We start from the raw sequence: 22,925 nt of genomic DNA, 5'->3' as shown, positions 1-22,925 counted from the left end.
AGTGAACTTTATCTCCTACCATTGATCCTTCTCCTTGTAAGGCTATGTCTACATAACGGGCCTTACAGCTGTAAAGTCTCCCATGCAGCCGTTCTTTGCCAGCAGGAGAAAGCTCTCCTACCAGCATAATTAAACCACTCCTAACAAGTGGTGTTAGCTATGTCAGCAGGAGAGCCTCTCCTGCTGACACAGTGCTATCCACACCAGCACTTTTGTTGGTGAAACTTATGTCGGTCGCGGGGTGTTTTTTTCAGAGCCTGATCGACAAAAGTGCTAGTGAATATGAAGCCTAACAATGCAAGACAGACGATATCCTTAATGCAAATTTCCTGTCTTTTTTCTGTGTACCAAAATATGTTATTATCTAAAGGTAATTACACCATACTATTTATAGTGGGAAATTTGAGAAAGATATTTCCTTAAGCGTGTACAGTAGAATTTGTATACTTAAATCCCACTTGTTTTTCTCCTAACAATACGAAGTGTGATTACGCTATATTACAGAATAGGCTTAGCAAAATTAAGTGTGTTAACTAAAAATTCAAGTGCAATAAAAATGTCTACACGCAGAGAAGACCTAGTTTTACTGCAATCTCCAACCTTCTTTATAAAGGCAATGTCTTGCCAACTACAGGAATGACAACAGAAAAAAGGGTGCCTGGCTTCAACGTTTTCTGCTGTAGAAGTCTTCTGATGTCAATTTAGTTTACAAAGCCCCATGAAACCCTTCAGTGCAGGACAATACAGTCTTTCATCCACTTATTGTTCACACAAGTTCAGCACTTTGTCCCTTTGGTAGCTCCAACAGGCTTTTTCCCCCCTCCTTTTTTAGACCAGGCTCCTGCCCAGCATCAAAGTATGTAGAATCTGCAACAGCTGGCTGAGAAAATGGTCTATTTCTGCAGTTTACGTCCAGCTAGTGCAGCTGAACAGTAGAACCAGTTACACTTTTCTTCCTCAGTTCCTACAATCTGTTCCCAGGATCACCATATATAACAGGCTCAGTGCTAAGCTTTCTCAAGTAACTTCCTATGACTATAAGATCTACCTGTTTACTACCATGACACTCAATGTCCAGAAAACACTATCTCTTACTGGAAGAGGGTCACTGCCATATGAAAATGGCTCCACTACCAAAATACGACAGAAAGAAAGCAATTATACATACACAACCCTGTGTGCCATAACAACTCACCATAGCCCAGTCCAGCTGGGGGAGGCGCCGAGGTTGAACTGCCTATCTGCATTCCTGCCATGTGATTGGTCAGTTGCTGCGCACTGATTGGGGGAGAGCCATATTGCTGGAAGGTAGCTAGTTGGCTAACAGGTGTGGGTGCAGTGCCTGGTATGAATGGCTGAGATGCAGAGGGCCTGTGAGGGGAGAGAAGGAAAGAATACAAATGTTATTAAGGTTTCAGAGTAACAGCCGTGTTAGTCTGTATTCGCAAAAAGAAAAGGAGTACTTGTGGCACCTTAGAGACTAACCAATGTATTTGAGCATGAGCTTTCATGAGCTACAGCTCACTTCATCGGATGCATACTGTGGAAACTGCAGAAGACATTATACACAGAGACCATGAAACAATACCTCCTCCCACCCCAATGTTATTAAGAGTGCCCTGTTATGTGAGGAATTACAGTTTTCCATGCTTTACAAACCACTTGAGTGTTCCAACACACACCTTCTTGGTTTCAAGTTCTCACAAAACCCGAGAATTAAGCAGTACATGAAGTCTGAAACACAATTACAGTTTCTGCACATCTTTCAATATTCTGTAACACTTCTGCTATCAGAAATCCTGTGTTTCTTACAATATAAATACTCTTATAGATTCACCTCACCAAACACTGTGCTTTTGTTTTTTCCCATGTTAGGCACAGCACTGTCCTAGACGTACTGCTGCAATCTACTGGCATAGTAGCAGTGCTTTGCATTGCCAAGTGGGAGACCTACCTTGTACTTCTCAGTCTCACCCCACAGTTAGTTTGAGGCTGGAAGAGCTGTCAAGATAGGGTGGGTCAGCCATTTTGGAGGGCGAGTGGGAAAATGAAGTGCTTAAGTGTCAATCAATGGAGACTATTACAGCCAATTAAAGGAAATGCTGTCTGACTCCAAAAATGATCTATGCCCAGCCATCCTCTAAAACCTACTGGCATGACAGGGGGGCCCTTGGATGGAGAATTCTCAGAGTTCCAAAGGGACACAAAGAAGCCAGAAGGGCATCGCACAGAGCACCGTGCCCCCCCCCCAGGGGCCACAGGGGCACACTGTCTCCTTCCAGGAGCAGCATGGGGCCAGGGCAAGCAGGGAGCCTGCCTTAGTCTTGCTACACCACGGACCAGGAGCCACCCACAGTAAGTGCCGCCCAGCAGGAGGCCACACCCCAACCCCCAGCGTTCTCCTGGAGCCAGCACCCAAACCCCCTGCTGTGCCCCGTGCCCCAAGCTCCAGCCCTGAGCCCCTCCCAGAGCCAGCAGCCCCCTCCCACACTGCAAACCCCTCTGCCCCAGCCCAGAGCCTGCACCCCTCCCTCTGCCCCAGCCCGGTGACAGTGAGGAAGGATGGGTGGAGGAGAGCAAGCGGGAGGGGGTGGGAAATGGCGTGAGCAGGGCTTCAGGGAAGGGGAGGGGTAGATCCGGGGTTGCCCTTAAATTCAAAAAGTGATCTTGGGCATAAAAAGGTTGGAGACTACTGTCTTAATAAAATAAGGGGGGGGGGGGGGGAGGGCAGGAGGGAAGAGAAGAGGAGTTACTCCCTAAGCTCAGTGACTCAAATTTGGTTTGTTCAAAGTTTGGACTCCTTCCTACTCACCTGTATTTTAAGCATATGAAATTCTGTAAATATGGTCTGCACCCAGGTGTCAATGTTCTCACCTAAAAAACCCAAAGACAACAGCCCTGCACTCATGAGCAACCCTGACATAGGTAACAAGAACAGAATGTTTCAGGAAGTAACATTACAGTTGCAAGCTCATGAGATATTCTATAGGAATAAAAAAAAATTTTTTTTAAAAAAGGTTTCTAGCCTGATTTTCAAAGTGGCTGAGAACTCCCCGGCCACACTGATGCCAAAGAAACTGGGAATGCTCAGAACCTCTGAGAAGTCTGCTCATTGAGTTTCACTGATGTTTTGGTTGTATTCCTTTCCCTTTACATTGTTTCACAAGTGGCAGTAAGACAAAAAAAAAATCTGAAGCCACTTCAAAACCTCTTTGCTACCTAAAGCACAAGTTAAGAGACCATAAGTATTTTTGCCCTTCTTTGGAGGGTGGGGGGTGAGGGAAAGGTGTGGGGGAGGGTAGGAAAGTAGTACGGTGCTCTAGTAGCTTGATAGATTTAAGGTGTCTGAAGCCTTTCCTATGACCTCCTCTTCTCATAAGTACCTTTGCATCTGGACTGCTGAAGTTGCAATCCCATTCTGCACATCTCCTTGCCCAAACTGACTATACACTGGCTGGCCAGCAGGAACAGGTGCTCCAGAGGTTGGTGGAGGCGCTCTTAATGTACCTAGGGATACACAGAGAAATATTAATTGCACAGATTACCTCACAGAAATCTACCAGCACTGACCAAGTACCCACAAAACTAAGGGAAACAAGAGGAGATTAATGATTTGTGAACAAAAGGTGGCATCTACACTGACCTTTCACCATTGCTGAAGCATCAGTGCAGCTCCATTCATAGCAACAATGAAAGACCTAGCATGAACAGGATGCCAGCACTTTTCGCCACAGTGTTGTCTACCCCAACTCAGAAGAGGTTTAGATGATATTTGGTTAAGTCTCAGCGGTGGAAGTTCACCAGTGGTAGCATTGCCCAAAGAGTCAACTAAAGACAAGGCCCAAATGTCCATCATCCTTTCAGTAACAGTGGTGTGACCACCTTTATGCTAGTGGACAAATTATTTTCAAACCCAAGGAAGGGAAGTGGTCAGGTGGGACCTTATGTCAACATTGGGTCACTTTCCTGTACACACTGGCAGATGAAAAGCATTTGCTGAAACCATTTATAAAATTGTTTCCTGGCACTATATTTTCTGTAATATAACTGGGAACAACATGTCCAAACTGAATGTTAGTAGTTAATAGACTTAGTTTCATTGCAGAATTATGTCCACACTGCAACTGAAGCAGTTTGATCTAACAAATGTGAGTTTAAGTCTGTCTTTCCTATCAGTCCCCCAACACACAGGGCAATGCCAAAGACGTGCTTGCAGTGTCTACTTCCAAAACAGAACACACCAACATAGGTTTAGTATGATCACATTGACAAACATACTTATGGATACTCAGTAGCACAATCAAGACAACTATCCACAAAAAAAGTGTATGTATTTGTATTATACATATGACTAGATGCAGATGACTTAAAACACTGAAATTACTAGATCAGATCGGACCACTGGTGGTATCCTGACAGTGGCCAGTAACAGATATTTCATAGTATGCTGCTAGTATCCCCATAATGGAGTTATGAAATAAACTGCCATAGGGGAAGCTATTTCTCAATCCCAGGAAGTTGGTTTTTGCACACAATCGAGAGGGGCTTATACTCATACATTTTATTCTGCCTATATAAACATAGTCTTATTTTAATTTACTATGCACCTGGCCTCAGAGATAGCATGGAATAAGTTCTATGAGCTAATTATGCCTTGTGCGAATAAGGTTTTCCCTTTATAAGTTTTAAAGGAGTTGCCAAAATCTCACTGAATGCCCTATTTGCCTTGCCTCAATACCAAGAACAAAGGGACATTTACATCTTTCTATACCATTCGTTTTTTAATATACCTCCAGTAAGTCATATCTCATTTGTCTCCTCTTTAAACTAAACACGTTATCTTTTCTTCCTGTACAGAAGTCCCTCCAGGCCTCTAATCGTCTGAGTTGCTCATTTGAGCCCCTTCTATTTCTGCTATATCTTTTTTTGAGATGGGTGACTATTGCACTTAATTTCATTTAAGAAACTAAGGCATTTTTGGGGTCTCCTTCCCATAATGAAACAGTCTCCTTGCAAAACGGTTAGGAATTGTGGGATACAACCTTACCGTGGGTCTATCCCATGAATCTGAAAAGCATATCTAGACTGATTCCTAGAAGGGGATAGTGGGACTGCTCTAATGTTAGCATAGTTTAAAATGCATAAACACGTGAAATGAAGTTTTCAAAGGTGATTTAACTTTGCTGACAGAACTCAGACTCTTGCAAATACATCAATGCTAGTTATGAATGCATTTCTTTAATTGTTTCCTTGCAATTGCTCCAAGAAATCACTGGAAATATTTATTTTAAAATTGTTGTTGGTCAATATTATCAGGAAATATTAGTGTCACTGCTAAAGCCCCTCTGTTCACCTTTATCCTCAGCTGAAGACATTTCCCTTTTGCAACATAGACCCCATTGGGGCATTTCATTTACCAGCTGCACTGTCCCGAGACGAAAGATACTGCGACAAAAATCTCAATCTCTCTTCATAGTGAAATTGTTTTAGTGGGTTCACCCCAATTTTGACCTCATAGTGCCCTAAACTAACAGGATAGACAATCGAACATAGCTGTAGTTAGGTTTAAATCAGGCAATCATCAGGAATTTCTACTAAGATTCTTTCTTTATACCCTGTATGTGTTTCTGGAGGGCTGCCAGGGAGAAGAACAGGGACAATACCATCAACCTGCAACTGAGTAGCAAAGTGCATGTTCACCACTTCCTCAAAACAAAAGGATCAGATCAAATGTGGATGTAACAGATTTCACAAAGACACTTAGCAGAGAAACTATGTTTTGCTGAATGGACAGCAGGACACCAACATCACAAACACTCCCACACAGAAAACTATTTACCTATGAAGTTAGGTGCAAGAGTAGGAGTATCAGAGTTGATAGAAACAGGAGAGCCCTTCGAAGGGAACCCCAAGGAAGAAAAGTAACCTGGAAAGACAAAACATAGCAGCAAGTAAAGCCTGAGAGACAGTACTCAGAGGTAAAGTCGACGCCAGCTGAAGTCAGTTTGCTTTAGTGCAGAGAAACCCATGGAGATAGAGCCATGCTACATTTGTTATACCCCACAAATCCCAAAATATTCCCTATACTCTGCTTGCTACTCCGTATTACTATGCCATTGTCTAGAAAACACCTAACCACTGTAGATAGTGCAGGCTTAACAAGTATTGAGCCTGGTCAACATCAAGTATTCCAGCAGCAACATGGCATTCAGAGAACTCTGTAGGACTGCTTTTCCCAGGAAAAACCTTGTCAGAAAAGCTACTATCTCCTATGAAACATTCATGCAAGCTCAGCCCATGGCAGGTTTATTCCACATTTCACTAACAAGAACTAGCTATTGCTCAGTCAATAGTGTGACGTCATGTCTTTATCCCACTTACAGTGAAAACTAGTGGCATGGCACCTCTTCTACTCTGCTACCAACTGGGACTATCTCTACCATAAAAGTCAGATCAGAAAATGGGATTTCTCCTCTAAAAGCATGGCATAGCAGCCACCTTTTTTAGATCCCTCTCCACTGTTTTTTAAATGTCGTCCCAACTGCAATTCTAAAGTTACATGGTGCTAAATTTCTGCCAGCCCCTTACGATTCTGGTCTGAACTATGGCCTCTACATCATACAGAGCAAATGAATCCTACCACCATTATGTGAGATACACCTTTGTATGTGGTAGGGAGGAGAAGAGATGGCCAGACAGCTGGCCGAAAAAAGGAAGAACAAAAGAAGGAAGTTGGCCAGCTCCAGAAGGTGATGCAAGCAGCAGAGCAAGGGAGAAGTTGCTCCACCCCACCTCCTGAATCCTTTTAAAGTTGCCTGCATTTAAAGTAATATATATGGCTGCACATTTATCAAGTCCCTGCACGTTTATCAGACAATACCAAGAAAAAATAATTGATGAAGTACTTAACCCTTAGCTGAAATTTTAGAAATATATGTCAGTAGTCTCATGTCCCTCAGACTAAGGCTCCGTTCATCTAATTTAAATTCACTATAACTTCATCTGTCCTCCCCTGATGCTGTGTTGCTTGTCTCCCTCCATTTCCCTCCCATATCTGGCAGTCATAAGAACAAATGTCCACTTCTGGCGGTTATGGTAATACTCAGAGCATCCTACATTTCTTTTCTCCTCTTCCCCAGTCATATACAAGCTTTTTAAAAGAGCTAGTCAATTTCATTCTGGTGAGAAGTGCTGGACTGATAGATTAAAGGCTTTGGTCCCTGGAACTATCTGCACAAGTGGTACAGTACACACAATCAGGTAATTCAAGCATCCTCCACACCATCCCACTAATATGCTTCCACTATAACCTGAGTGAACCACCTCTAAGCATGACATGGAAAGTAGGCCTCATGCCCCATTTAATCACTGGTTTTATCTTTATCGTAAAATGGTATTTTGCGATGTGGGCCTCAGTCCACTGGGAACAGGTCAGACCAAACTCACTGCACTTAGACCAACGAACCACCACCAGATATTGACACCTTTCAGTCACTATTGACCTGAGCTGGTTTTGTTCTGGTGATCTAGAGGCAGAAAGGTTCATATCCCATTGCCACCAATTTACTGAGGCACTCAGTATCTTAGATTTTTGTGAATAATATTTCAGCTACATCTGTAATTGAGCAGTGTTTTATTGCTAGTGCAACCAAAACAGAACTCAGAGGAAAGGGGTAAAAATAAAAACAGCCACTGGTCGTGAAAAGAGAAGTATTTTCAAGCCTTACAATCACTGTAGTATCAAAGGTTTCAGAGTAGCAGCCATGTTAGTCTGTATTCACAAAAAGAAAAGGAGTGTTTGTGACACCTTAGAGACTAACAAAGCGAAGTGAGCTGTAGCTCACGAAAGCTTATGCTCAAATAAATTTGTTAGTCTCTAAGGTGCCACAAATCCTCCTTTTCTTTTTATAATATCAAACAGGAAGCCACTTGGCAGTTTCATTTCATAGACATCAAAAGGAGTGAACAGAGAATATGTTATCTTCCCCCCAACCCAAGAACTAACTTCCAGACACTGATTACAGTAAAAAGACAAACATTAAACTTTCCATAGTGGTCCCTAATGAAAATCTGAACTACTGTCACCTTAGCAGAAGTGATTCAATCATGCACACCACGTGTTACACTATTAAAAGGTGAAGGACTGAAGGCGGTCAGTGGTTGATATCATATGAGGTGCCTATGCCCAGAGTGACAGAATTTTAGCCCTAGGAGTCCAACTCTTTACAGGCATTAAAAGGTAATGTTTTTAAATTGTTTTATGAAAAGCAAATTAAAAACATTAAAATTAAGCCTCTTTTCTTATTCAGTTTCTTCCGCTCTACCATACTATATAGCAGAGTTGCTCTTTAGTTGCCTACCTGCTGACACTGAATTATTTTGTTACAACAGCATTTGTTTTGAAGATGGAGAAAAACATTAGATCTGCCTTGCAAATAGATGCAAAATAAAAGCAGATCTAATTTTGATGATCACTGACAGTATCCACTTAAATTGGTAACATCTATTTATTAGACACATGGCCACAGTAGTACCAGTCATTTCACCAACACTACCACAGATCGCATGCCCTCATCTTTCAGGAGTGAGAGTGAGCCACAGGTCTTTTCTGCAGATGAATATGGAGCTGCCTCAATCACATGGCCTGTTATCAGCCTATTGCTGCCCTCAATCCAAGCTTAGCATGGAAACTGTCTGTGCATTCTTGCTCCTGGACTACGAGTGGGGAACTATAGGGAACAAGCTGCCATTGGGCCTTCTCAACACTTAATTTGTGGGCTACTAAAAAAGTTTAAGTCCTAGTGAGCTGGTCAAATGGCTTCTATGCAACCAAATGATAAGCAACACTGAGGCTGCACCACAACAAAACCCACTTTTTACCTTGACTTCTGAAGAGTTAGCATAGAGTATCATTCATATTAAAGAGAAGTTATACAATAAAATATTCATTTAGCTAACAGTAGGCCATCAGCTCTGGAAAAGCATTCCCAATGCATTCAAACTCACAGGCTATTAAGTTGCGAAGTCTTGATTAAGAGTACCTTGTGAAGGGGCTGGCTGCTGATATCCTGGCAGCGGACCATTGTAAGCTCCATACTGAGAATGATGAACTCCAGGCATTTGCTGCCCTCCATAACCGGATTGTTGGTATCCCTGATATCCAGGCTGAGGCTGCCCATAAGGAAGCCCTGTGTGAGCTTGCTGGTTTACACTCATTGTGTTCACATCCCCAAACTAGTCTCACCTGCAAGGAGGGTAAAAAAGAACACAATTAGAAAACAATAGTCCAAATAGCATCCCTTGCTATGAAAGCAGCTGCGCGGGAGCTGGCCTGCTAGTAACTGTGAGATGCTAGAGAAGGAAATGCAAAAGTAAAAGTGTCTCACTTGCCTTCAGGGTTGATAAAAATCAATGCTTTTTTTAATTTAAATTGGATTTTTTTGATAGATAAAATGTTTTGATGAAAAAACCTAAAGATAGTTTTAATTAAGATATCTTTGAGCTATAATGTATCTCATCATGGAATAGGGATTATAAATTTTAATTCGATAGTATGAGATAATATATTCATGTAACGTTTAAGAAAAGTTTTGTAAATGAGTTCCAATAGTTCATAGATTAGGGACCCAATCTTATGGGTTTGCAGGGGCTTCTGTATAGATTTAGATTAATCTTTCTATCTACCCAATGGGACTCAGTGCTCAGTCTAGAAGATACCATCAGAGAGGCTTAGTTTTGAAGTTCTCAAACTGTGGATTTGTGTCTCCAGAGAAAATATGCTTGTTAACAGCAAAAATGGCTAGTTTTTTTTTTAAAGTTTTTTTTTTAAATATATTTCATTTAACTATTTTAGTTAAAAACAATTTTAACAAAAACAAACCTGGTTTTAAAAAACTTGAATGTTTAAATTCAAAAATTCATATGCTTGTTTTGTTAAAATATTATGTTTTCTGTTGAAGAAAAAAAATCCAGAATACATAACGTCGTCGTTTTAGTTAAATAAAACAATTTAAATGTCTCTCTGGTGATGTTCTCCTAATACAGCATGGCAAGAAAATCCTCCAAATATTAATATCCTGTTGGAGATATTTATGAAGTCATTGGGAGGTAAACTATCTGCTTCAATTACCTTTGGTAAATGAAATAAACAATCATTCATTTTCTGATACAGCTGTAAAACTAATCTGAAAAGTTTTCAAAATAAATCACTCAAAAATGTATAGCGTGTACCTTCTAAAAATGAAACCTACATCTCGGAGTTGTGAAGAATATGTCTTAAGGTTATAACAACCAATAAGAATGCACTTTTATGTAGAAATCCATGATTAAATTGAGTCTTCCTGACTAGTGATTTAAATCATGATTTAAATCAATTTGATTTAAATCAAATCCACCCTGCTTGCCTTCCAGAAATTACCTTTGGAATTACTGGGAGAAGAGAATTATCTACCTAAAGAAAATGCTTCAAAATGGACATAAGTACCATCAACCCACAACCTGCTTCAAAATGCCTCAAAACAATACTTAGCACTTCTGTAGCACTGTAGAATTATTAAGCCTCACATCACCGACAAGAAGAGATAGGTATCCCCCCATTTCAGATAGAGAAACTAAAGGAATACAGGTGTCATCCCAAGATTAACTAATCAATAGCAGAAATGGAATCAGTACTCAAGAGTTCCTGGCTCCTAGCCCTGTGCTCAGTCGGTTAGATCTTGCTTCCTTGACACAAATGGATGTACACTAATTACCTCAGAGTACAAAGGATTCAGAATCCAGTATAGGGTCAAGATGACATTTTAAAATAAACTGGACAGTAATTTAAATCCTAATTATCTCCATAATTAAATAAGAAAATAACATTTAAAATGACAAATGCTCAAGGGAGACCTGAGACTGAAGCTGAACCAATCTCAAGCTAGTAGAGGTGCATGAACAAAGTTACATGAAGGCCAGAACAGGAAGGGCAGAGAACGACCGGAATAAGAGCATGGTGCTATGATGGAATTGTGAGAGGAAGCTTGCAGAATGGAGGGACCCTTCATTCCTCTCTTTCATGCGCATTAAAAATCCACTAACTTTCTCTTAATACAAATACAAAGTACGCAGCACTTCAATACTCTGGTGACAGACACAATGCACAAATCAGAGCCAGGCATGCTGGTGAGAGCTTGCTCCAGAGAGAGCTGGTGGACCATAGAATATCAGGGTTGGAAGGGACCTCAGGAGGTCATCTAGTCCAACCCCCTGCTCAAAGAAGGACCTAATCCCCAATTTCGTGCTTGGTTCACAAACAGACAGCAGAGGATCCCCACTGTTATTTTACATTAATATACTGGTTGTGTTACCTGCTTAGATATACCATATTTGCTACAGGACCTTGTTTACAGCCTTACAGTTAAGGTTACAATGACTTAGCAGTGTGCTGTTGTGAAAAAAATACAAGTGCCTGAAAGCCAGAAGATTCAAAGATAAGATCACACTTACATAAAAACCGTGGAAAGTAGATTTGGGTATACCAAAGAGCTTTAGCTCTGCCCCTCATATCCTTGCCATCCCATGCCCTATCTGTGTGAGGGAGTACTATATCTGTGGTCACGGCTACACTAGGAAAAGAGATATTTTAAACACGTTTTAGCTAACATGTTAAAAATCTAGACAGATGAGGCAGATGTAATTTTAACACGTTAGCTGGTTGAGGTAAACTCTAACGGGGAACGTAGGGATTACCTCAATCAGCTAACATGTTGTAACTGCAACTGTTTTGATTAGCTAACGTATATCAAAATCGTAGGGTAATCTGTTTAAATACCTATTATCCTAGTGAAGACAAGGCCTATGACAGCTATCACAGCTTGCTGACATGTTAAATCCAGGGTCCCTAAACTCAACCAGGAAGCCAAGTGACTGCGGAGAGCTTAGATGCCACATGCAAAAATATTTCCTGAGAAGTAACTGTAGTTCTTTAAGTAGAGCATCTGTATAGATACAAATTCTTAAAGATCCACACAGACCATATCCAAAGGAGAACTGGACATTACATCTGCAGTCAAGCCATGTGCACAGTATAGTTAGCCTGATCACAATGCTGTACTAGATTTTATGTATTTGTGGCTGCTGGGAGCCCACCACTGAGAATGAACATTCCCATTTTAATGCTTGATATGATGAAAACACTAGGTAGCAATTTAAATAGGAAGTTGGCATAGGAGTTGGAAGGCATTTGGTTTGTATATGAAGTATAAATAGTACTATTGTCATGCACCTTCCATCGAAGAAACTCAGTTCTCACTTTAACATTATATAAATCTTTCCCTCCCCCTAAAAAGATAATCCACAAAGGCAAAAAATTAGCATGTACTTTTTTTATTATTCTTCATGTTTGAAGGCAGCCTATAAGGTTTTTTTAGGGAAAAAACTGCACTTGTTTTTTGTACATTGGAAATCTGCACTAGCAACTTCTGTATCAAAAACACTTAAACATGGCTAAACATCACTTTGCTACTCGCTACACAGAATTCCATTACGTAGCTTTGATGCTAACGTGCTAACACTGTCACATCTAAACAGTGGTTATTACTGACAGTCACTAGGCTACTTCAGTTACTTGTAAGACATCCCAATAAATGCCCCAATTAAGCAAAGTCCACTATAATAAGTTCGTGCACATTAGTATCTTCCATCCCAAACCTATAGTTTATACAGCATTGAACTGGTAAAGGCTATAGGATTCAGGGGCAGAAGACAACCAGAGTGCACAATATACAATCATGTTGCTGTGTAACAGCAGATGAAGGAGAAATGTAGAGTGACTTGGTGGTCAAATCCCTCTCTGTTACAATTGATCATGGATTCTTTAACATCTGCACAGAGCAGACTGAAATTCAGTTTAAGTTCTCGTCTAAGAAAAATCTACATAGTAAACTGCATGAAATGGTTTTCATCAACGAGTCCCTTACACTGGTTATTGAAAAGTTTATGTATTGGTCCAGAGGAGACAAAACTATTGTCAGTTCCCTTTCAGAACTGAAAACGGACTTGGTCTCACCAGTCTTGATCACCTTTCTGAAAGGGATGAAGGGAAAGGAAATAGCAGGAATAAAAGCCCTTCCTTCAGTAAGGCTCTGGCACCACTTCTGTAGCTCCCATTTTCAACAGGGACAAGACCCCTACTTCCAGCAGTTTCTTGTGAGAGGGATCCTGAAAAGGGAAAGGGAAGCCAAGACTGCATTTTGGCCTGGCCTTGAACTGAAGGGAGTATTCCCACTCAATCTTCAAGACCCAGCGGTCCAAAGAAATTGCTTCCAATGTCTGAAAAACTGGGACCACAGTGTTCTCCAAAAGGAAGAAGAGCGAGGATCTGGATCTTCAGAGATTGATTCAGAGGGTCTCTTGAACATTCTCAGGCATGCTGCTTTGGTGCCGCAGTACTTGTCGCTGAAAAAAAACACACTGTGAAATGTTTGCCTCCTCCAAAAAGGTCAGAAAGGATTCTCGGACTGCATAGGAATCAGGACTACAGAATCATAGAATATCAGGGTTGGAAGGGACCTCAGGAGGTCATCTAGTCCAACCCCCTGCTCAAAGCAGGACCAATCCCCAATCAAATCATCCCAGCCAGGGCTTTGTCAAGCCTGACCTTAAAAACGTCTAAGGAAGGAGATTCTACCACCTCCCTAGGTAACGCATTCCAGTGTTTCACCACCCTCTTAGTGAAAAAGTTTTTCCTAATATTCAACCTAAACCTCCCCCACTGCAACTTGAGACCATTACTCCTTGTCCTGTCATCTTCTACCACTGAGAATAGTCTAGAACCATCCTCTTTGGAACCACCTCTCAGGTAGTTGAAAGCAGCTATCAAATCCCCCTTCATTCTTCTCTTCCGCAGACTAAACAATCCCAGTTCCCTCAGCCTCTCCTCATAAGTCATGTGTTCCAGACCCCTAATCATTTTTGTTGCCCTTCGCTGGACTCTCTCCAATTTATCCACATCCTTCTTGTAGTGTGGGGCCCAAAACTGGACACAGTACTCCAGATGAGGCCTCACCAATGTCGAATAGAGGGGAACGATCACGTCCCTCGATCTGCTCGCTATGCCCCTACTTATACATCCCAAAATGCCATTGGCCTTCTTGGCAACAAGGGCACACTGCTGACTCATATCCAGCTTCTCGTCCACTGTAACCCCTAGGTCCTTTTCCGCAGAACTGCTGCCTAACCATTCGGTCCCTAGTCTGTAGCTGTGCATTGGGTTCTTCCGTCCTAAGTGCAGGACCCTGCATTTATCCTTATTGAACCTCATCAGGTTTCTTTTGGCCTTCTGGTCAACCATATCAAATTTGACCCCTTGTTTTCAGGGCTGGGTTGACACTTACTCAGGCATTAGATATAAACACTTGCGATCAAGATATCAGGCAGGCTTGGGCTAGAAATCTAGAAAAAACTATTTAGATACCTCTCTCAGGACCCAATATATAGAATCAAGCTTCCTAGAAACTGAAGCAGCAATGGCAGAAGGATTTCAGACTTCTCTGGCCAGTTTAAGCAAGTCCTCTGACAGACAGAACTACTTTCTCCTTCAGCGCCAAGTTGTCAAATAAATATGGGACTTCCTGGTCAAAGCCATTAGTGTAATTGCCAGAGCTACAGTCTGTATGCTTCCAGAGCTATGTTCTGGAAAATCTTGGTCTCAACTGGAGGAGAAAATGAAGCGGCTGAGAGCTTCTTCAAAGGATGAGGTAGAATGGGCACTTCCTAGGACTATCCTACTAGCTCCTCAGTAAATATCTGACTGCACACAATATAACTACTGATCCAGGAAAACATCAAGCGGTCCATGTAAGAGCCTTCACTTTCTTTGGAGGAAAGTATGTGTGTGTCTTATATTCACCTCTAGCTGTAAAAATTGCTAAAGCAGGTGTAGGACAATAAGGGCCAAATATCTCAAGGCAGACCATGACTAGAATGTTCTCCATCTGGGTATGATTTAAAGTCTAAGGTGGCACCAGAGGATCCAAAAATGCTCATGCATGCCTGCACTAAACCACACTTGAGGAACAGAGGTGACAGAGTTAAGGAACTGGTTCTCCTCAGATCAGAGAAATCCATGGCGCCAATCTTTATCCCACAGAAACAGTGAAATTCACAGATTTGATAACAGCATAAGTTTGCTTCAGAACTGATGTTTCCATGGTGCCAATTGCTCATCTGCAGAAAAGAAAACTTTTCTGGAGAAAATCTTGAAAGAAGAGATCCGACAGATCCTGAAATTCTAGGCTTAACAGCCAGGAAGGTTCCAGGTCAGTTGACAATCCCCTCCACTAGAGCCTTGAGAGGGGGTCGGCTCCTGTATATGTCTGGTCAGACAGATTTGACCAGCCCAGATCCATCCAAGCAACCAGCTGCATCTTTGTGGCAGTATCTCTTTTTCTTATTGGGCAGCTTATTGGAATTGCTGGAATCACAGATGGTGTTTTCTCCATCCAAAGATTCTGACCCTAAATCAATGGAACTTGTTACCTGTTCCTTTAGAGGCACCTTTATAAGAGGACACAACCCCTTTCAACCTGGGACTTTACACTGCAGATCCAAGGAAGGCGTAGAAAGTACCCTACTCATGTTGACACTTTTGCGGGGGACAAGGTACACCAGATTCTTGATGCATTAGGTTCTGGAGCAGAGTTTGGCATCTTTTTATGCAGTTTTTGAGAAGGCCTTGCAGACATTATAGACTTCAGCCAAGAGCTCTTCCCTGAGGCATAAAAGGCATATTCATGCCCTTCTAAAGCAGAGATCATCACATGGCAAGTGAAGCCATCTCCAACCCTGGTTTGGTCAATTGATCCATCAACTTGGGCAAGACCCAAGACCACCTACAAATTGCAGTAATGTGACAAAAATTGTTGAAACATTCAAATAAAACTAACTTCTCAGCCTAAACCTAACTTTAACCACACAGCTATTTTTGCTATTTACAATTAGATTTTTGTTTAATGCAACAGAAAAAGGAAGAGGATGGCTCTGTGATTGATCAAGACAGAGGAGGGAGGAGAACTAAAGGACTGCTAATGGGGTCTACTTACACCCTTAATCTATGGAATGCAGGGCTCAAGAGACATGCATGGAACCCCAACTATTTCTCAAAAAGGTTCCACAGCGACTTGACTATATATGTAACTACTTCACAGGTCATTCTCACATCTTACAGCCCAGGAAATTATCTGGACTTGGTTCCCTGAACTTTGCACACTTTAGTGCAGTTGATAAAAAGTTGTAATACGGTTTAAGATTTGTAGATGAGGGTAGGGTCAGGAAGAGAGGACATGTTGAAGGGTAGTTATGGATACAGAAATGTAAAATCAAAATATGCAACTTACTAAAATTATACTAGCCATACCTCTAAATATTCTGCTTGTATGTTGTATCTCCCCCGCCCCCCCCGCCCAGACTATGCCTTCCTATATTTTGGCACAACACCAACCATTTTTTGAGTACTACCATAAAACACACAATAAATGATCACCTTTTGCAAGATGGGAAACTTCAAATTAATCATTCTTCTAGGCTTCCCAGTGATTCACATCTTCTCCATGTGGCCTTTTAGACAGTGAGTTCTTCAGAACAGGGACTGTCACTATTCTGAGTCTTGCTCAGCAATGAGGATATCAGCCTTAAAAATATATTCTCAACATATAAACTCACTTCTAAAGGAGCTAGACACTGAGTTCTTCCCTTGTCTTTTCTGTGGAGGTTTTGAGGTTGACAACTTTGGTCATTCTTTGTACCCCACGCTTTCTCAGTTACCATCAACTAACTCTAGGATTACTGACTTTCCTTCCAACAACAAGAATGCTACAGAAAGAAAACAGTCCTTCAGTCAGGAAATAACAAAGTAGTACTAATGTCACAGAGGTCATGAAAGAAGTAAAATAATCCTTCAGACACCTTCTTACCACTAATGCCCAGAACACAACACGTACATGGTGAAAAGCAATTGGCGGTCCATGCCAGCTCCACCACCCAATGGCAACCGCCCTTCCAAGTCAATTCCATCCTAGTACTCTGGCCATAGCAACAAACAGGTCCTTGCAGCTACAATGAATTCTAAACAGACATGTCAATACATAAATCTGCTCCTTCCTTTCTTACCTCTCCATCCCAAAACAAAATAAGATGTACAGACAGGAATGTGTGCATTTGCATTTTCAGAACAGTTAGTAAGAAAGGACATGTTTTCCCTTATGCCACCAATGTGTATGGACGAATGAAGGAAAGTCCCCTCCCAAAGCAGTGATTCAGAGTTCCTACCCAGTATGAGGTCTCTCTCAACCCTTCAACCAAAATACCTACCACTTCCCCCTGAAGAAAACAGACTCTGGGAGCTTGGGATTTGACTATCTACATCAGGGGTTCTCAAACTGTGGGTCACAAGGTTTTTACATGGGGGGGTCATGAGCTGTCAGCTTCCACCCCAAGTCCTGCTTTGCCTCCAGCATTTATAATGGTGTTAAATATACAAGAAAGTGTTTTTAAGTTATAAGGGAGGGGGGCACACTCAGAGGCTTGCTATGTGAAAGGGGTCACAAGTACAAAAGTTTGAGAACAACTGATCTACATGGGACAATTTTGTATTACTGAGCAGTGAAGACCTACCAGAACATCCTTGGGAGAGCTCACATCATTTTTTAGGGTCCCCATAAACTAGACCTCAACTAATAGATCCTCTCCTGGACGACAACAAAAAACAGTAGATCTGGACAGAATCTCCTTTCCAGGTAAAAATACTTTTTGTCTTGTGACTTTGAAAGCTCAGGTGCAGATGAGCCACCAATATTTCAATCATTATGTCAATTGCTTATACTCTGAGCAAGTTTAAAACAGCAGTTGCAACAAGAAGCCCATCTACATTAGGGCTTCCAATGTGGTTATCACCAGGGAAACTGGACTCCTGACTGGTGTTAGCAAGAATGGGATATGTTTTTGCAAAACTTTCCTAGTGGAGACAAGATTTCTGGAGTTGTCCACACTTGGGAAAACTTGTAAGAATTTTTCTGTGCCGATGCTGAAAAATATTTACAAAGCATCCTTAATGCTGAAACATCGCATGACAAAACCAAGTCACAGCAACCACTTCCCTGACCCAGAAACCAGTTTCAAGGAAGTGAAAGACAAGTGCATCTTAGCAACACAATGCAACCAGATTCCAAGCCCCATTTAAGATGATTCTCTTCATTCGATAGAATCTCCTCCTTAGAGACCACGTTAGTTTTGGTTGACACTTGTATTAGCCCTTTTCTCCCTGCTTTCCCAAAATGAGCCTAAAAAACAAACAACAAATAAATCCTATTCCCAGATCCGGACAGCTAGGGTGTCTACTATACAGTACAGTGGAGTCTACTGGGTATCAGACACTTAAGAATTGTCAGGTCCCTGCGTGGGTCAATTGCCCCTCACAACCCTAAAAGGCCCGGCAGCTGAACGGTGCAAATGCAAAGTGCTGCAGCAAGAGACGTGAGGATTACAGGCGATTAAGTGTTTCCGCCTGAGCTCTTGCCTTTGCAGCCGGTGAGACATTTGACAGTGAGCATGTAACAACAAGGCAGCAGCCCGAACTGATGGGCCTGAGCCCGGGCCTGGGCCTGGGCCCGGGCCCGGCCCCCGCATGCGATCGGGGAGGGGACGGCGCCCCTTTATGTAGCACCAGCGGGGCCAGGGGCCGAGCGGCGCATCGCAGGGCAGGCACCGACCAGCCGGTGCGAGCTCAAGGAAGGGCGAGGAGTGACGGAAGCGGCTTGGCAAGCGGGGCCCGACGTGAGCCACTGCCGGGGCGCGGCGCCTGTCAGCCGTCGGCACAGCCCCGCCAGGCGCTCATGGGGGCCGCCCAGGCGCAGGGAGCGAGGCCCCAGCGCCCCCCAGACAGGCCGCTCCCCACAGGGTGAAGGGCCAGTTACCCCCAGCTGGCCCCACGGGCATGGCCCCCCCACCCCGTGCCGAGCTCTGCCCCGAGCCCGCCGCACTCACCTGGCTGCGCCTCGCTCGTCCCTCCCGGCGCTGCTGCCCCGGCTGCGCTCCGCCGCCAGGCCCCGCTTCCGGTTCCCGGGCCTGCCGCTCCCAGCGGAAGTGCCCCCTCCCCGACCTGCTCTCTGCCACGTCCTCACTCGCGGCCAACCCACGGCGGCCGCGACGCCCAACCTCGCAGGACCCGGATGTTGCGCAGGCGCCATGAGGCCGGGAGAGGGCGGGCGGCTTCCGGGTCCCTCTCCCTGACATTGACGTCACACGGTTTACATGCCTCTGCGTCTACTGCCTCCTGGGGGAACGCCCATGTCAATAACGTCATGGGGAAATGGAGCCAAACACAGCCACTCCTGGGGCGGGACCCATGGGTGCTACAAGCCGCTCACTCATTGGACCGCACCTATGGGGTCACCAGCCACACAGCCAATGGGGTCACTTGCCCAGTGGTAGTCATTCACCCATTGGGGTCACCAGCCACACGGCCAATGGGGTCACTCACCAAATGGGCCACATAAGCTGACTGGGGTCACCAGTCGCTCAATCAATTTGCCACAAGAACCATGTCATTAGTCACACATCCAGTTGCAAGCTACTCATCCATTGCACCACAAGCTCAATGAGTTCACCAGCCCCAGAGCCAATGGCCTCACTCACCCAGTGGGTCAGAAGCCTGGTGGGGTCACCACCCTCTCACTGAATTGGCCATGAACTAACTCGGTGGGGTCACCAGCTGGTTAATAGGCCACAGCCCAGTGCGTTATCACCAGTCAGTCATACAATGGACAACAAGCCCAATGGAGTTACCAGCCTCTTATCCTATAGGCCACACAAGTCCCAGTGGGGTCATGGTGGCCATAAGCTGCTAGCTGAATGGGGCCAAGGGGAGCTGGGAGCCGCTCACCCAATGAAGTGACAGCAGCCATGATCTCAAGTGGCTGTGATGGTCATGAAAACGGTCATGGCAGCCATTTTTATGGCCTCAATTATATGAAAGTTTTTGTTGCACTGATACACCTTACCAAAGAACTGTTGTATATCCCATTATATGATCACAACACAACATGGCATTGCACCAAAACAACAAAAGGGTGTGCTGATTTTTTGGCACTATAATGTGTGGGTGGCACATTAAAATATCATACAAAAACACACTGTGCCAATTTCACATCAAAATGTAATTGCATTGCAAACAAGAGTCATTACATGGCAGCACAGTTTGGCATTGTTGCAGCACACAGCAACACAGTATGGCAAAATCACAGCAAAAGGTGACACAAAGTGATAGTTTTAGCAAAATCTCATCACGCTGTGATGCAATGTGAAGCTATCATGTCAAAATGCCATCATACAGAACTGTAAAACACTTACTATTTATTATATATTGAGAGCTAACAACGTGCTCAGTACTGTCCAGAATACAGATGAGACAAGGTCTCTGCCCCAAGGATCTTGCAGAATTAAGAAGTTCCTGCTGGAAGACAGGGGGAGATTCACATGGTACTAGAGAGAGACATAGATTGTATTTCTCCTTGTTTGTTTTCCCAGGCACTCTCAGACATGTCCTTCATTTCATTCCTTCCCCATTCTTCATATCTCTCTAATACTGCTGGCAGTTTGGGAAAGCTACACACATGCACATTTTCAGCCTACTCGACTCCATCGGTCAATCCAAATATCAGCACTCTCCACTCCACCTGAAACCTATGGCCAGAGGGAGGATTTCAGCACGTGTTAAAACAAAGATCCCATCTGCACTTGGCTCCTTATTCTGATTTATGGGTGCAAACACTTGTGAGGAGGGGAAGGAGAAACGGAGGCAATATGCTGTCCTCCACACACACTTTTTAATATCCTAGTGATGTCCCTTTCAGAGCGGCCACAGGTCCCCTGCATTCTCATAGCTATGTGTAGCTGTAAAGTATAGGAGAGGGAGAGACTGGAAAACGGCAACAGAAGGCTCTGGCAAGTAGATATGAGATTAAGAGGTAGCTTTTATAAGAATGGGAGAAAAATCCCAATTAGGAGTTGAGGGTGCTCACACCTTGCCAAATCAGACTCCATAAGTGCTTGTAGCCGCATCAATGGTTCAGTAATCCCTTTAGAGAAAACATCCCCATTGGGCTGCTAACTGTTGTGTGCTCAGAAACCTCTGTATTCTGAAAAAAACGCCATACGGACTCTGCATTTCCTGTGTTTTCAGAAGCCCCCAGCCTCCCTTGTAGGCTTATTCCGGAGCTGTCTGGGGACCCATTTGGTCGGTGGAAGTCAGAGTAGCCTCAGCGTTGTTCTTATTTATGATTGGGACTCTGGGCATAGATCTACACTGCAATTAAAAACTCACAGCTGGCCCATGCCAGCTGACGGGCTCACAGGGCTCAGGCTAAGGGGCTGTTTAGTTGCAGTGTAACTGTTTGGGCTCTGCAGCCTGGGCTCTAGGACCCTGCAAGGGGGGAGGCCAAGCCCTAACACCTGCACTGCAATTAAACAGCCCAAGTCAGCTCTCATGGGCCAGCCGTGGGTGTCATATCCCCACAATGGAGGCTGCAAGGAAAGGTGTCACAGAGCCATTCTGTCAGCTCCATGCCAATCAGGAACCCCCCCCCCCACTCAAGGGTATTCCCCAGAAGCCACGGAGAGGAGAATTAGAACCCCATATATGCGGATAATTATATATAGTGTAGTCATACCATTTAAGAGCAGGAGTAGTAGGCATGGCTGGCTGTGGGGAGAACGCTCTGGCTGTTGGGGAATGTACAGTAAGAGGAGATCCTGCCAGGGTTCACAGATATAAGGAGAAAGTGTTTCTCCAAAAGTGATCTTATTCAAATTCCCTGAGCCAGGTGCTACAACTGAGCCTGCTGTGAGGAAATTGATCTAGTGTCATATCTCTTCCTGCAGCTGTCATTTTAATGACTCCTGAGTGCTGTGTGAACCCAGGAGTTCTTGTGGGAGTGAGAGGTAGATATATTCATTTTAACTGAAATGCTTAAATGAAATCCTTCCAGCTTTAAGGGCGTGAGACAAAGCTCTAGAGACAGACAGGAGGTGAGCTATTTTCAGCCACACAGCGGTGAGAGATCCATGGTACATGTGGAGGGGCAGAGAGGGTGAGATTGACGTGACACATGTGAGGGACAACTCTGGCCCCTTACCAAAAGCAGAATCAAATACCTAATCATAGGCAGCACAGCAGCTGAGAGTGCAGAAGAGCAGGGAGGGCTGGGCTTATCGGTCTGAACTTTCCTCTCGTGTGTCTGAGCTTGAGGGAGAAAGTGAGGAGAGGGCTTTTCGGGGGACTCCAGAGGCAGTGGATTCCATTTGTGGAGATGGAAGGGGGAGCCACCGCCCCGTAAGAGCTGAGGTTTTGCTTTGAAGAGTGGAAGAGGTTATCAGAGAAGGAAAGAAACCAAAAGTGCTGAAGTCATGGGAGCTGAAGAGGAGGTGCTGGTCACGCTATCTGGAGGGGCCCCCTGGGGCTTCAGGCTGCAGGGGGGCTCTGAGCAGAAAAGACCCCTTCAGGTGTCAAAGGTAGGACTGGAGGATGTTAATTGTCCAGAGCAAGGCTATGCAGTTGATCCCAGATATGCTAGGAGAGTCAGGCATCTCCCACTGTCATTAAGGAATGCTCTATTAACATTGTGGATCTGAAAGGAGATCTTGGGTGGGATGGTCTGGCAGTGCCCAGGGAAGGGTGCGGGTTCTGAAGTGTGTGTTACTGAGCTGGAAATAGACAGGCAACTGGCAGGCAAGGATCTCCTTTCTTCCACTGATGCCCATCACTGCTCTCTAGAGCAGAACCTTGATAATCCGGACACTTTCTAATCTGCACAATTCTCCTCACTTGTAAACAAAGATATAACAGGAGCAACAGTGCAGGAGTGAGAGCTCATATTACTGAAGCTTCATGA

The 22,925-nt window shown here is 43.8% G+C and overlaps 2 protein-coding genes across 3 annotated transcripts in view; one reads left to right on the top strand and one right to left on the bottom strand.

The window, feature by feature from the left end:
* SEC24C (SEC24 homolog C, COPII coat complex component) overlaps positions 1-19,121 on the bottom strand; it is a 62,412-nt gene extending 43,291 nt beyond the window's left edge. For both annotated transcript variants that reach the window (XM_074958449.1, XM_074958450.1), the window contains exons 1-5: positions 19,021-19,121; positions 9,042-9,244; positions 5,840-5,926; positions 3,384-3,507; positions 1,196-1,371 (exon numbers count right to left, since the gene is read on the bottom strand). In XM_074958449.1, the coding sequence (XP_074814550.1) occupies positions 1,196-1,371; positions 3,384-3,507; positions 5,840-5,926; positions 9,042-9,216 (562 nt within the window). In that variant the 5' untranslated portion in view covers positions 9,217-9,244; positions 19,021-19,121. The remainder of the gene's footprint in view (positions 1-1,195; positions 1,372-3,383; positions 3,508-5,839; positions 5,927-9,041; positions 9,245-19,020) is intronic.
* A 3,079-nt stretch (positions 19,122-22,200) lies between these two features.
* The window catches only part of SYNPO2L (synaptopodin 2 like), a 58,710-nt gene continuing 57,985 nt past the window's right edge, over positions 22,201-22,925 (top strand). The window contains exon 1 of the mRNA XM_074958451.1: positions 22,201-22,545. Coding sequence (XP_074814552.1) covers positions 22,441-22,545 — 105 coding nt within the window. The 5' untranslated portion in view covers positions 22,201-22,440. The remainder of the gene's footprint in view (positions 22,546-22,925) is intronic.

The sequence above is a fragment of the Natator depressus genome, chromosome 7, assembly GCF_965152275.1.
Source record: "Natator depressus isolate rNatDep1 chromosome 7, rNatDep2.hap1, whole genome shotgun sequence".
Classification (NCBI taxonomy): domain Eukaryota; kingdom Metazoa; phylum Chordata; order Testudines; family Cheloniidae; genus Natator; species Natator depressus.
Note: the sequence above shows the minus strand (reverse complement) of the source record. Positions and strands in the feature narration are given on the sequence as shown.